Genomic DNA, 14794 nt, shown 5'->3' on the forward strand with positions numbered 1-14794 from the left:
GAGCCGCACAAGAAGATGTTCTCGAGTTGAGGCAAGCGAGAGACAGTGCGAGAGGTTCACGATGCGACGATTTCGATTTTTGCGGCAGAGTTTTCGACGGAGCGCCCGAGCGAGCGGACAGCCTCTTAGGGTTATTTACCCAGTAATTGTTCCTCTTTTAGGGTTGCCCTATATCCGTGCAATTTAGTCGGACACCCCCGAGCCGGGAGCATCAAGCCAACCCGCGCCAGCCCATGCAGGACTGCACAGCGATGTCACCGAACTGACGACGGTGTGTGCCACCTACAGGCCAGGAGTCCAAATACCACGATCAATGGTCATTCTTCCGTGAGGAGAGACGGCTGTCGAGAGCGCAAGTACGGCGGCACAGTTCAAAGTCATACTCCCTGATTCGGAGCCAGGTGTTCCGAGTGCCTCGATTTACGTTGCAACCATGAGCATTTCGATGCGAAGGACTACTTAAGTGCTTCCCCCTATTGCGCATTGAGATCTACTACAGCAATGGGAAAGGTGAGCGCCTCACTTGGCACCACTCGCACGACAACTTGGCTCTGCAAAAGCAAGCGAGGTACTGCGTTCTAATCTCCCTCGAACGATTACGAAGCGCTCTGCAAGATCCCAGTTGAAACAGTACCACAGCCAATACCGCCGAGATGGAACGCGAGAGCTACACGGTGCATGACATCAATGAGTTAGTTTGAATCTCAATTTTTCGAACCCTCGCCGCCACTGAGCAGGCCCTTCTGACGCCTTTCACTGGTGATTACATTCGTCCAGGCTCCTTATGGCACAGAATGAGTATGCCCTTGCGAAGCTAGAGTGGAGGGGCGCGGAGGAACGCACGAAGCACATTCTTTTCGATGATGATCAGGAATTCGGTTTAGTGAGTGGCCCGCTCACAGAGGAACTATTTACCGCAGGAGATGCTCATTCATCACTGCTCCTGGCATCCGAACTCAATCAGCGGAAGCACCGCTCTATCCAGCATCACGCAACCTCAGTGGCCCAAGCGACTATCAAAGCTGAGCAATCTGAGCTCGACTCTCTTCGCGCGCAACTCGACAACGCACGCAACTCGTTGATTCGGAGGCGAGCGCGTCTTGAGAATGCACGGCGATTACTTTCAGGAGAAGTACGGCCGGGCATCGAACGCCTCCGGGAGCGGATCGAGCAAAGCGGGCAGGAGAGGACTGCGATATGCGGCAGGATTCGCAAGAGACGGAAACAGCTGCTCAGCGCTCTTGAGGAAATATACCCCATCGAAGTCGTCGAACCTTCGATCTTGCTGTTCAGCATTGCTGGCGTACCGCTCCCGAACCTATCTGACACTTCGTTAACCCAACTGTCACTCTCTGCATCGCTGAACAACTCCGCAGGAAAGTTAGAGGAACAGCTGTGCAATGACGACGACACTGTCTCCTCAGCCCTTGGCCTCTGCGCCCAGCTGCTGGTGCTGCTATCGTCGTACCTTTGCATACCCTTGCATTACACGATCGCACCCGCAGGTTCGCGCTCTGTGATTCACGATGCGATCAGCGCGATCCAAGGCCCGCGTGTGTTCCCGCTCTACGCAAAGGGTATGGAGCGCTATCGCTTCGAGTACGCGCTCTTCCTGATGCAGAAAAACACAGAGCAACTTTGCAGCCAGCTGAACGTGGCTGTGTTGGATATCAGGCATATGTTGCCGAATATCAAAAATGTCATCGTGAGCTTCCTCAGCAGCAGTGGCTCAGAAAGCAGCTGGATGGATCAAAGGGGGAGGCGGCGCGTTGCAGACGATGATCCAACAGCATCGGAAATCACGCTCCGAGACCTTTCGCCGGCTTGTAGCTTGCATAAACACATCCATAACGCGCATGCGCGAGCCAACGGCGCAGCGGACGATCATTCAAAGGAAGAGGAACAGGGGCGTCACAGTAACAGTCGCAGCGGCAAGGTGGGAAAATTTGACAGAACGAGCAGGCGTCACTTTGCACCTAGTCCGCTAGCACCGAGGAAGGAGGCGGCGGCATGGAGCAAAGCAGCATCCAAAAGGTTAGTGTCTGCGTCAAACACCACTGGTCCAGAAGCAGAAGGGCGTTCAGAAGAAGCCGCTGCAAGGGCGAGCGCATTGCAGAAAGGACAGAAAGCGTCGCCGCGACAAGAGGCGCAAACTCAAGGCTCATCATTCGCGTGGTTGACTTGGCGGGGGACCCAAGCGGCCTCGGCGGCTGCAGCTGCGGCGGTCGTTGGCAGCGGCCATAAGGAAGAGATTGGCAAAGATGCCGAAGGAACGGGGAATACGAATGGATATGCCAAGCCAGCGGACCCTCCTGTAATTCGTAGTCTCGGTGCAAAATAGTATTTCTTTTCCCAGGCGGAAGCGCTCGAGGAGGTATTCAATGCCTGCATACCCTGTTTGCTGGATGTTCTCCTGATTACAAGTACAAAGATTGGATTATATATGTGATGAAATAGCTGGATTAGCGAACTCGAAGACGCTTGTAGCGTCCGTTTAACGGTATGCATGCATGCTTTCTGGTGTACCAGTCTGTGCTCCGCGTGGTACATCCTGCGTCGCGCGCCAGGGAGCAAGAGGGGAGAGGCTCAAAAGTACTCGATCTCCATAAAAAGGAATGCGCTGTGTCGAGGATGAATAATGTTGAGCCCTGCTGGATTGAAGGATTCTTTATTTGCTTTTGTAATGTAGGCTTGTAGCCTGGCCATTTCCTGGTATGCAGAAGGGGGATGCATGGGCGCTGGATCAGAATGTAGACTTACTGGATTCGATGTTCAGGTAAACTCACCCTTTTGTACTTTGAGCCGAAGAGAAATGGGCTGATGTAGAGTGTGAGCGCAGCGAGTGTATTGTCAAAACATGCCCACCCTGGGGAATTGGCTTCGATGAGGAGGACGTTAATGTCGTTGATCGTTTCTGAAAAATGAGTCGGTGACACTCTCCCTTCGAGCTCGAGCGGGAATGAAGGGTGGAACTGGCACAGCTCCCCGCTGGTGTAATCTCGCTCGACGCGAATGATCTCCCGTGGCTTGTCACGGCCTATTACTCCCACAGGGGCCGTACCAAATGCTGAATCTTGCGGTGGAGGCCCAAAGTAGTAGCTGCTTCGCAGGCCTACTCTGGGTGCGCTGCCCGGAGGAGCACGCAGAGCTTGAGATTGACTGGAAGCGTCTCTCAACATGGATATGGGTAAGCCGGCGGAAATTGTACCAACGCTTCGCTGCGTCTGGAACTGCGTTTGAGGCGTTGCATTAAGGCCCGCAGGTGAAGGTCTAGCTGATGATCGCTTGGCTGACGGCAAGTTCGGGCTGTTTTCCTTTCTGGCCGCTTGCAGCGTCCCGCCTGGACTTGACGGGCCACCTTTGGAAGAAGTTGCCCTCTTGCTGCCGCCGCCTTGACTATTCGCTGCCTCGAGGGTAGGGCCCGATGTGCTGGTTCCCAGCGAAGGCTGTGAACTGGAGGGCGCCATGGTCGACGCTTGTAATGCTTGGTCTGTCGTGATGGCTGCCATCGCATTGGCCTGGCCTGGCCTTCCGCACAAAGATGTAGGTTGCAATCTACAGTGAATGCAAGTGCGATCCTTAGATCGAGAGCTTATACCAAAGCGGTTCGTCGCTCTCCTCGAAGTCTAAATTGGTTGCCTGAAGAATTGCTGATAGAGTTAGATAGACGATGGTGTTGTGCTTGGTGCAGTGCGCTTGCACCTTGTACACGTATCTATAGCTGTCCGTGGCTTTCCGCAGCAGTCTGCCGTCTATAGCAGCGGTCTGTTTAGGCTAGTTAGTTACGTTAGCCAGAGTTTGGCCGTGTATACCGGCCGACAGTGATTGTGTGTCTCGCCAGTCTCCCCCCTGCTTCATAACGTAGTGGTCTTCAACACTACTTAATTAAGGGGGTTGTTGGAAGAGGAGCCATTGCCTGGCACCTCACGTCCGCCAAAGAACAAAGTGGCTTCTCAGACGTTGCGAAATAAAATTGTACAGAGACGTCCACAATGCGCGTACTTTCACTTTTGGGTGTGGTGGAGACACGGAAACGCGGCTGCAGCGCCGACCTCAATGCAAATGATGAATGACCGACCCTTTTTGAGTCTCGCGCGCATCAATCAATCGTAAGTAGGCGTTGAGGCCCCCTGTGTGTCTGCTGCCCCTACCTACCTATCTGGGTATGTACAGTGCAGCCCACGTTCAATGCAGCATCGCAATCCATTGTTCACTTGGCCAAATATATATTGGCCACTGCATTGTTCATCGATGTCCGACGTTCATGGGAGGATCCGTCATCTTTTGTCAGATTGGTGGACTACCTAGATCTGGTGCAATCACTGACAGAGTCTGGAGCTGTTCAGAACAAATATACACTTGGCAGGAATTTAGTCACGTGAACGATCATCAATGCTGCACCAGAGCAGTCTGATGGCATTCATTACCGAACCATATTCCTAGTGGGGTGGTCGGTACTCTAGAAATGTATATAGAGTACTGCTCTGACGACCTTCTTCTTTACACGTTTACAGCACAATCGCACCCTGGCCCGCTCCTGTGCTGTTGTCTGTACATTCGGGTAGATCGCCAATACAAGAAGGCACTATGGCACAGACTGGCACTTCTCAACAAGAGCAGATAACGCAAAAGATGGAGGCGGTCAACCTGGAAACGAAAACAAAGGACGGCGCGAATGTCGAGCCTCCCTCACAAGGCCCTGTGCCGGCGGTCAATCCCCCCGCTTCCGACTCAGTCCAAAAACCGGATGGAGGCGTCGTTGAGGCGCAAAAGGTCACACCTTGGGACGTAGAAGGCGGCTTTGTTGATGGAAAACAGGTCGCGATCGACTACAATAAGCTTATTAAAGAATTCGGCACGAAGCAGATCGATGCAGAGCTACTGCAGCGTTTCGAGACCTTGACGGGATGGAAACCACACCCACTGCTTCGGCGAGGCACTTTCTTCAGTCACAGGTGAGCCTGAGCAAACTAACGAATAATTTCACTTCCAATGACTCATTATGCACTCATTGCAGAGAACTTGACAAGATCCTGACGCGGTACGAGCAAGGCAAACCATTTTATCTCTACACTGGCCGAGGGCCAAGCAGCACGAGCATGCACTTGGGGCATTTGATCCCTTTCATGTTTACCAAGTGATTTGGCGCTAAATCGCTCCTTTTGATGGTTGGAAACTTCTGACACCGTGCAATGTCTCTCTCCTGCTACCGGTAGATGGTTACAGGACGTCTTTGACTGCCCGCTAGTCATTCAACTGACCGACGACGAAAAGTTTCTGTTCAAGCAGGAGCTCAAGCTGGAGCAAGTGCAAAAATTCGCCAAGGAAAACGCCAAGGACATCATCGCGTGCGGCTTCAACCCGAACAAGACATTCATCTTCTCGGATCTAGACTACGTTGGGTGAGTATAGCTCCACGCGTGTCCTTTGATGAGCAGGCACGCATATTTTGGCACTCACTCGACGTGCTTCCATATTGCAGCGGCCCATTCTACCACAACATTGTTCGCATTGCGCGGTGCATCACCGCAAACCAGTCTAAGGGGACATTTGGCTTCAATGACTCCGATAACGTTGGCAAGCTGCATTTTGTCTCAGTGCAAGCAGCTCCATCATTCTCCAACTCATTCCCTCAGATTTACGGCAGAAAATCGGATATCCCGTGCCTTATCCCTTGCGCAATCGACCAAGATCCGTACTTCCGCCAAACACGCGACGTCGCTGTGCGGTTGAAGTACCCCAAACCTTCGTTGATTCACAGCAAGTTCTTCCCCGCGCTGCAAGGCCCGCAGACGAAGATGAGCGCGTCGAACGAGTTGAGCAGCATCTACATGAACGAGACGGCCAACCAGATCAAGAATAAGATCAACAAGCATGCCTTTTCTGGTGGTCAGGAGACACTCGAGGAGCAGCGGAGGCTCGGCGGCAACCCGGACGTGGACGTCAGCTACCAATACATGCTCTTCTTTGTGGACGACGATGTGAAGATGAGGGAGTTGGCCGATGTGAGTGGCTTTCTGAGAGCAGGTGACAACTGCGTTACGTTGTATTGAGTCTGACGACCCCGGTGGTCTCTGCTCCTTCAGGACTACCGCGCTGGCAAGCTGCTCACTGGCGAACTCAAGAAGATGGCGATTGCCGTGCTGCAACACGTGGTCAAGACGTTCCAAGATGTGAGTGGGCGCATGCAGCACGCGCTTCTAATTAGATCGCATCAAGGCACTGACAATGTACTTGATTTGTGGCTACTCCACATAGAACAAGGTGAAAGTGACTGAGGACGTGGTGCGCAACTTCATGGATCCCAAGCGCTTGATCGACCCGACATTGCCTGCTCCAGGGTCGACGGCGCACCGCCAAGATCAGCAGGGCATGTCATTCATCCTCCCCACTGTACCGGACGGTAGCGGTGGGAAGTAAAGGGAATGCAATGTACACAAATAACGCCCCAAATATTTCATCGGGAGCTCTTTGGTCTGCCTGGATTTTGAATGGATTTCGTTCGTGCTGGACCAAAATCACATATATGGATTGAAAGGCAGGCCGGATTGACTCGATCAGGGCATGCTGACTTTTGCGCACGGGCCGCCACCGTGCCACTTGTGCCAGTGCGCCAGCCTTTTTTTTAGCCGGCCGACTTTTTTTTGTGCGTAGACCTTGGAGCAACCAGTTCCAGTACAATCCCCCGAATCGCTCGAGGGGGTCTGAAGATCAGCTGCTGCCGATAGCTGAATCAGGTGTATGAGAGAAAAGTTAGTGAAAGGAAGCAGCTTTCGTTGAATCTTGTCGAGCAGCGAGAGCAAGCGGCGCTGCGAGGCGAGGCGCGTGCCCACAGCCCACCACAGTTGCAACCTGTCGCCAAAGTCGCTGTTGACGATCAAGCCAATGCGAAAGCACAGCACACCTCGGCAGATGTCACAATGATGGACAAGTGGGCCAGGCAGCGGTGATCCGTTGCCTACTTACGACCAGCGCTGGCGTACCAATAAACGTTGCCAGCTTGTATAGCCATCACGCCTCGTAGCGTACTTGCAGACAAGCAGCACAGTCTGAGAGGGTGCGGGGGTGTGAGTGTCTCATTCACTTCGCCGATCAACGCCAAATTCCATCACTGTGCATCCGTGCGCATGAGCACATCCTCAACAGCCCATAGAATTGTCCTTGTACAAAGCTACATCATGGCTGCATCCGACACAAGCAATAATGACAACAGTGGTAGTGGCAACAGCAGAAGCAGAGAAGCAACAGCCAGCGTACCCCACTCTTCGTTAGCACAAGGACCATTGGAAGTGCACAGACGACCGTCTGTGCGAGCTCTGCCAGCAACGCGGATGGATTCGGCGACCCTTGCAGAAAGGGATCGAGACAGAACGAGCCGTTCATCCTCACCGCTGGTAGCGTCTTCGCCCCGATTGCAGCACTTGTATCGCAGTCAGAGTCCCACAACAGTTGTTGCTGCTGGTCAAGTTCCGTCTTCATCGCCATTGCTCATCAGGCCGGTGTCATTCAACAAGGACCAACAGTCTCGCTTGCGGTCCGGAGCGGGGTCGACGGTGACCACGGCAGGCGAGCCATCGACCATAGCACTTCCGCCAGACAACACTTCTTCGCCAAAATTGCAGGCACTGGCTCTTGCTGCTGCCTCGGCGGCCCCGTCACCTACACTCGCTCACTCGCAGCTCCCACACAGCTCTGCATCTCGCCCAGCCTTGCCGGCGCTGCAAACGAACACGAGTGCAGGCGCAAGCGGTGGCGCTCAACCGGCCACAGCAGCTGGAACACCTGGCTACGGCCTCGCAGCGAGCGGATCGCCACTTGGTAGTCCTCGGTTTTTATATCAGCAGCTGACGAATAGCGGCAGAGACGTATCGGAAGGCAAAGGAGGCCTCCAAGGCCCCTCATCGCCTCGCGCTGGACTCGCTGCAGGCCTTGGGCTGGGTCAGAGTACAGGGCCGGGATCGACCTGGAATCTGGGGTTCGGCTCGCCTACCTCCTTTCTGTCGCCTTCGTCTGTCGGCTTTCACTTTGGTTTCGCTTCTCCGGGCCCAGGTCAGAGTGCGACGGGAGAGGGTTTTGCACCTGCCTCACCGATCAGCGCTGTCGCTGCTGTAGGCCTAGGCGGGCTGATAGGCAGTCCGAGGCGCTCCAGTGCGCTAGCGCGGGAGCCTCCTACCAACGCGCAGAGCAGCACTGGCACGCCTACGGGAACTGGGACCGGCACAGGCTCTCGAACCGGAAGTGTCAGCGGTAGCGCCAGCGCAGGCACACCGAAGAGCTTCGGAAGCAGGGAGCTCGCGGAAGAGGGGGAGCCAAGTCAGGAGCAGGTCGACGACGAAGTAGAAAATAGCGGGCAAAGTGCGAGGCGCCGCATACCAGCTCCATCTTCGCCTCGTTCGTCCGCGGCAGCTCCACTCGGTGTGTCATCTCCAGGGGCAACGATCGAGCCACAAAATCAACAGCAACAGCGCAGAATTCCCAAAAGGCCCTCCTTGCGGGTAATTGCAGGCGAGCGGCTGACCAGCAAGCGTCGAAAGCTCGAAGAGGCTGGGGCACCAGAAACAGAAGTAGATGAAGACAGGGACTTGCTGCCGTCACTCTTGACAACGGCTGACGCTGCGATGCCCGCTACCACTGCTGTCTCTCAAGTGGTGTCGGAAGGGTCCGCTGGAGGTGCTGTCCTTTCTGCACCACATGCGGCCGGTGACGGAGACAAAGAAGGGATTTCAAATATTGGCGGCGACAATGATGCAGAAGGAGAAGATGGGGAAAACGATACGAACACGGCTAGCGCACAGGTGACAGACGCGGATGAACACAAGGAAAGGGAGAAGGTTGATGACGGAAGCGCGGCTGATGGGATGGCGCCAGGGTCAGACTTGGAGTCCAAAGGTTTGTGCGCTGCGGAGCTTAGGGTATGCTGCTTAAATAGTTTCGAATTTGCTGAACTTTATTCTCTTTCCTTTGCGTTTGCAGGCATGCCATACTTGCCCGCAAGCTACTTCACGCGTGGCCTAGGAGATGATGTGCCAAACTCGCCATCGCGATTAGCCGACTTTGTGCATTCTCCTCGTAGGCATGCGGATCCCCTCCGTGACCCTTACGGGCCACGCGGCACGCCGCCTGCAACGAGTATCGCAACATGGGGGCGACATGGGTCCGGATCTGGCACTGGGCTGGGCATAGGGTCCGCTGGGTCTGCATCGGCAGCAGGGGGTACCGGCGGTGGCGCTGCGTCTATTGGCGCTGGACTGCTGTACGGCGGACGAGAGGGCAGTCCATGGAGTGCGTCGAACTTGTTCGGCGACTCTACTTCCGGCAGAAATTCGAGTCCGTATGCCAGTAGCGCCGCCAGGGATTATCCGCTTGATTCCGGGCTCGATGGCACCACGGGCACGGGCGATGGTGTTGGATCCGGGGCAACGGGCGTCAATGGTGCTGCGGCGGGCGGAGAGAACACTGATGCTAATGGGGGAGCAGATATGATTGGTAGCCGTGGCGACACTCCCGCTACAAACGCTTCAGGTGGCGGGAAAAACGGCTCTTCTGGTCCCACGCCAGCGTCGTCCGGCTCATACAGCACATCTGCCAGTGCGTCAGACGCTATCGCTGCGTTACTTGCCGCTAGCGTTAGCGGCGCTCAGCAACAGAAGCAGGAACACCAGCGTCAACAACAGCAGCAACGGGCGCAGCGGCATCGAAAGCAACAGCAGCAAGGCCCTCCCGCATTTCGTCAAACCGGCGACAACCCGCAGTCACAAGACACAGGTGTAGCAGCGACTGATGCCTTCGATTCCCCAGGCTCGTTTGCGGCCTTCAATGCGTTTTGGAATGGCCCGCCTCTCGCACTGCCGCATGCGTTGCAGCAACCAGCGACTGTCGCTCCGCAAACGACGACTGCAACAACAACGAGCATATCAAGCTGCGTGCCCAGCAACGGAGCAGCCGTCACCGATCTCGGCCTAGGCCTCGGTGCGACCGGGCCCACCGTCTCGGTCTCGGAGCTGTCGGCTGCTATGTATGGGGCACCCCCACACTCCGCAGCGGCTTCCGCTTCTGCTTCCTCTTCACCTCACGTGGTAGACCCGCTCAAAATGCAGGCAGACTCAGGTCGTCGGGATAGCAGCAGTGGAGCTAGCAATGGTGGTGGTATGGGCTCGAAAAGTGGTGCGAACGGTACAACAAGAGGGGGCGCAGCGAACCGTGGTCCGAAACGCAAGAGAGCCGCTTCTTCCGCAGGTACTGGTAAGGGCAAGAGAAGAGGTCCTCCTGCTGGTACTGGCGGCGCGAACGGTGCCAGTCGCAGCTCAAGCAGCGCTAGCGGTACGCCCGCCAGTACGATTACGAGCATGCAGGCCTCTGCACCATTAGTCGATCCAACTACTGCTGCTGCCGCCGCCGCCCAAGCTTTCACAACTGCGGCAGCCGCGAATGGACCACCGGGTTTGACAACTGGGGAAGACGTGCGTCCAACCACGACGAATGCTAGTGCTCAGGAAACATACTTTCAGATTCTGGCGCAGATGTCTGCAGCGCCAGGATTCGTCAGCTCCAACCCCTCGACTGCGCCTCCGCCGATGCCTGCAATGTCGGCTGCTGATGGTGTCCTTGCTGTTGTTGCTGCGGCAGCAGCTGCTACGCCCATTGCGAAAGGGGGGGTACACAAAACTCTTAAACCGTCTGTAGGCCAGGCGCCACTGTTTCCGTCTATCATGCCGCAGACAGAGAATGCACAGGCTATGCTAATGAGCAAGGGCGCGGAAACTGAAGTTGTCGCTGGGCCTGGCCCCGGCACGGTGGCGACGGTGCAACAGCAGGACACACAGTCGGATGCCAAATCTTCAGAGGCAAAGCAATCGAGAACAAGTGGCAGAAAGAGCAAGGACGGCGATGCAGGAGGCCCGAAACATCATTCTTGTGATCAATGCGACAAAACATTTACGCGCAGGTCCGATTTGGCCAGGCATAAGCGCATTCACTCAGGCGAACGGCCGTATCCATGCAACTTTCCTGGTTGCGGGAAGACTTTTATTCAGGTGCGCTGTAAAGAACGCCTTCCTGAGCCGGTAGAACAGCACGCAACTAACTGTTCTATTTTATTGATTCCTTGATCACGCAGCGCTCGGCTTTGACTGTCCACGAGCGTGTACACACGGGCGAGCGACCGCATGCTTGCAATTATCCTGGATGCGATAAGAGCTTTTCAGACAGCAGCTCGCTGGCTCGGCATCGGCGAACGCACTCGGGCAAAAGGCCGCATGGATGCTCGGTGCCGGGTTGCGGAAAGCAGTTTACTCGCCGTACGACGCTAAATCGACATATGCGCAGTCATGATCCGGACTATGTCAAACCGCCATCAAAAAGGTGAGCTGTGGTTGCGTCTGGTTGTATGTTGACGAATTTTCAGGAGCGATGGTAGCTGAGCGTACAATTGGCACCTCTGCAGGGCTCGAAATGCCAAGAAAGGAAGAAACACCGGTGAAGATGCGGGCAACGAAGGCGGTGGCGATGAAGACGAGGATGACGAAGATGGCGACGAAGAGGATGATGAAGATGACGACGACGGCTCCGATGAGGGCAGCCGAGGTGGGGAAACCTCACCGGTCTCTGCGCCGCCTTATGTGATGCAGCAGCAGCAATCGATGCCGACGCTCGATGCACCCAGCAATCCGCACGGCGTTCGCAATCGCTCACGCTCTGACGCTGAAGCTGCCATGATGCTGGCAGAAGCGGCGTACCGAGCTGCGCAACAGTCTCATGGACCTGGTGTCAATTTCGCATTGCTTGCTTCCCAGAGTGGCGGCCAGCAGCAAATCCAAGCGCCACATCCAAACCTTCCGATGATCGGGCCACTTGATGCTGCGACTGTCGCTGCTCTCGGCCTCTCTGAGATGTCGCATGCGATAGCAAGCTCCAGCGCCAGCCAGACGGCTAACGCCCTTGGCAATCTCAACGCGCTTGCGGCTGCCTCCAACACGCTGGCTGCAGGATCCATGCCAGGGCCGCAGGGGCTGGCATGGGGTCAGGCATCACAGCACTCAATGCTCAGCCTGCTCGAGGCCGCAAGAAAGTCCGACGATATGGCAGGGGGAGGAGGGCAAAATTGAAATTATGCGAATTCCGCCTGCACCACAACATACACCCTTCCAGCATTCAATTCACGTGTTGTCATCTGTATCATAGCCTCTTGCAAACTGGCACTCCTTTTCAAATCATTCATCAGGGCCTCACTCGTGGTAGAAATTGCGCCACTGCTAGTTGGTCGATATGCGAATGCGATAGAAGCAGCGACTTTTTTTTTCAGGCTTGCGCCTCGGTGCCTCCGATGTGAAAATACTGAACTTCTGCGAGCAGAACCGCGACGCCCACAGCGGTGGCAGGGACGATGCTGACGGCGCACCACAGCGCGAATTGCCTGGCGCCGACGATGACCCCGCCCTGGCGCAGGCCTTGGCGCCAGAGCAGGCCTGCGAGCGACGCGGCAAAGGAGCCGCCCAGTGCGCCGACGTTGGACCCGAACGCGACCGAGTAGATGGCCGCTTTGGTGATGAGTTCGGCACTATCCGTGCTGGCGTGTGCCGCGAGCTGTGCGGAGAACTGGTCGGACTGCAGCGCCTTGGTGAGCAGGATGGTCGCGCCGATGTTGGTGCCGGCAATGTTGCAGAGGACGACGCCGAGCGTGGAGATGAAGAAGGCGGTGCCGGCGGCGCCACCGTGCGCGCAGACCCGGCCAAGGCCGCGCGCCACAATGTCGATGAAGCCGACATGCGCGAGGCCTTGGACCAGGATGAACATGCTGAACGCAAACGGGAGCAGCGGAAGCGGCAGGCGCGAGAGGACGACCGCGACGGTTGGGAAAACGGACGCGAGGCGCGCGGGGACGGCGGCGATGCGCGTTGTGAACAGACGCCGCCGCCTCCGCTGCTGCTGCTGCTGTTGGGGCTGGAGCGTTTGCTGAAAGCTGCCAGCGATCGACGCCGATCCATTCGTGAGGATGCTTTTGCGGGACTCCGAAGGCTCAAGAGCGGCCATGGAGCTGATGGGAGGGGGGACGCTTGACGATGGTGTATCGATTCTAGACGCCGCCTCTTCCGTGATGCGCGCAGGCAGCACCGTCTGCAACTCGATCGCATCGCTCTCTGCTTCGATTGTAGCCTTTCGTGGCGAATTTTCATCCATCTGCTCTCCTTGCACCTCAGGCGCCTCCTCCTTCTGCTCCCGCTCGTGCTCGTGCTCGTGCTCCTTCTCCCGCTCCCGCTCCCGCTCCCTCTGTATCTCTTCGTTCTTGCCATGCACAGCCTTCGTCCTCGCACTCGCGCTCGGCCTGGACTTGCATCTCTGACGCTCCCTCTCCTTCCTGGCCTTGCGCCAGCGGAGCGAGTCGTATGCGGTGTCGCGGAGCAGGCAGAGCACGGCGCCCGGGAGGGCGACCATGAACACCTTGACGCCGCCAACGACGCTGGTGGCGACAAGGAGGATGAGCGTGGCGAGCATGACGGCGCTGGTGAAGAGCGCACCCCACGGGTCAACGAGCGCCGCGCGCGGTGAGACGTCTGGCGGGACGATGGTGCGCGGGATGAAGATCGTCGGTTGCAGGTCGCTCGCGTCGGCGTGTCTCGTTTCCGAGTCTGCGTCGCGGTCGCCGATGCTGCTAGCGCCTTCTGGTATGTTTGTTTGATGCGCTGCGCGCTTTGAGAGCGTCGTGCCGTGGTGCGCGGGGTGGGATGCGGACGAGCTCTTCGCGGCATGTGCAGCAACGGCGTCGGTGCCGACGCCATTGCTGCGGCGAGGACGCTGGCTTGCGCGCGGCGGCGGGCGGTTGCGGAAGAAGAGAAGGAGAACGGAGACGGTGGCGAGCGCACTGGCGGCGCTAGGGAGGAGCATATACGCAGTGTATGTGCCAAAGCCGATGCCGAAGCCCTTGGCAATGACCAGGTTCGTCGGGTTGGAGCTGACGAGCACGGCGGAGGAGACGTTGGCCGCGACGAACTGGGCCCAGATCCACGCGCTGGGCGGAGTGATCCCGGCGACGCGTGTAAAGTAGACGAGGAACGCGGTGCCAGAGAGGATGACGGGGTCGTTGCCGACGGCGACGCCGAGTGTCCAGAAGAAGGCATAGAGGAGGAGGTAGAGTCGGAGGCCCCTGCCGCCGCCACGGATGCAGACGAGCAAGGCGAGCGAGCGGAGCAAGCCGGTCGCGTCGAGCGAGATGGCAATATACGCGAGTGAAAGGAAGAGAGCGAGCACGTCGTATGGCTCAATGTGGCCCTCGCCGCTGATGCCCAGCCGGACCTGCTCAGCTCCGATGGTGCGCGTGGCGAGCAGCAGGAGGACCCCAAGCAGCGGTGCAGCTACATGGTCGATCCGCACCGTCAGTGTCGGCCCTGCTGCCGTCTGCTGCTGTTGCTGCTGTGCGGTGAGCAGACGCAGACGCAGATGCAGGCGCAGGGTGAGTGGGCGTATGGAGAGCAGCGAGACGACAGCAAAGACGACGACGGCAAAGATGCCGTGCCCGACGAGCGCTGCAGGCGCCACGCTGGCGCTAGCGCTGGTGGCCATCGCGGATGCTGCACCGTGCGCCCGCCACAGCAAGAGAGAGAGGGATGCGCGCGCTATGAACAAGGCAATGCTGCACTGCCCCGCACCACCCAGTCTTTCCCTGCCCCACTCTCCCCCTTGCATTTCATATGCGCACACATGTGTTTCGTGTCACGGGAGACCCGTGTGAAACGTGCAACGGGGTGCTTTGTGCTGTGCAGTATATATAGATATATAGAATAGGATATGGATTATATAA

The 14794-nt window shown here is 57.0% G+C and overlaps 5 protein-coding genes across 5 annotated transcripts; 3 read left to right on the top strand and 2 right to left on the bottom strand.

Annotated features, from left to right (window-relative positions):
- Positions 1-322: 322 nt before the first annotated feature.
- On the top strand, positions 323-2353 carry K437DRAFT_273097 (uncharacterized protein). Its single transcript, XM_013389034.1, has 3 exons — positions 323-691; positions 778-883; positions 965-2353. The coding sequence occupies exons 1-3, from the start codon at positions 654-656 to the stop codon at positions 2339-2341; spliced, it is 1521 nt and encodes a 506-aa protein (XP_013244488.1). The 5' UTR covers positions 323-653; the 3' UTR covers positions 2342-2353.
- Positions 2354-2586: 233 nt separating this feature from the next.
- On the bottom strand, positions 2587-3179 carry K437DRAFT_221999 (uncharacterized protein; the record flags this gene model as incomplete). The annotated part of the gene is made up of 2 exons (XM_013389035.1): positions 2587-2709; positions 2787-3179. The coding sequence occupies 2 exons, from the start codon at positions 3177-3179 to the stop codon at positions 2587-2589; spliced, it is 516 nt and encodes a 171-aa protein (XP_013244489.1).
- Positions 3180-4164: 985 nt separating this feature from the next.
- On the top strand, positions 4165-6467 carry K437DRAFT_255069 (tryptophanyl-tRNA synthetase). Its single transcript, XM_013389036.1, has 7 exons — positions 4165-4442; positions 4515-4955; positions 5018-5137; positions 5217-5402; positions 5483-6005; positions 6087-6173; positions 6259-6467. The coding sequence occupies exons 2-7, from the start codon at positions 4588-4590 to the stop codon at positions 6418-6420; spliced, it is 1446 nt and encodes a 481-aa protein (XP_013244490.1). The 5' UTR covers positions 4165-4442; positions 4515-4587; the 3' UTR covers positions 6421-6467.
- A 4275-nt stretch (positions 6468-10742) lies between these two features.
- Positions 10743-11365, top strand: K437DRAFT_222006 (uncharacterized protein; the record flags this gene model as incomplete). Its single annotated transcript, XM_013389037.1, has 2 exons — positions 10743-11033; positions 11117-11365. 2 exons carry the CDS (start codon positions 10743-10745, stop codon positions 11363-11365), a joined length of 540 nt encoding a protein of 179 aa, XP_013244491.1.
- A 729-nt stretch (positions 11366-12094) lies between these two features.
- On the bottom strand, positions 12095-14697 carry K437DRAFT_255071 (uncharacterized protein). Its single transcript, XM_013389038.1, has one exon. It carries the CDS (start codon positions 14554-14556, stop codon positions 12298-12300), a length of 2259 nt encoding a protein of 752 aa, XP_013244492.1. The 5' UTR covers positions 14557-14697; the 3' UTR covers positions 12095-12297.
- Between the last annotated feature and the right edge of the window lie 97 nt (positions 14698-14794).

This window comes from Tilletiaria anomala (genome assembly GCF_000711695.1).
Source record: "Tilletiaria anomala UBC 951 chromosome Unknown K437scaffold_19, whole genome shotgun sequence".
Lineage (NCBI taxonomy): Eukaryota > Fungi > Basidiomycota > Exobasidiomycetes > Georgefischeriales > Tilletiariaceae > Tilletiaria > Tilletiaria anomala.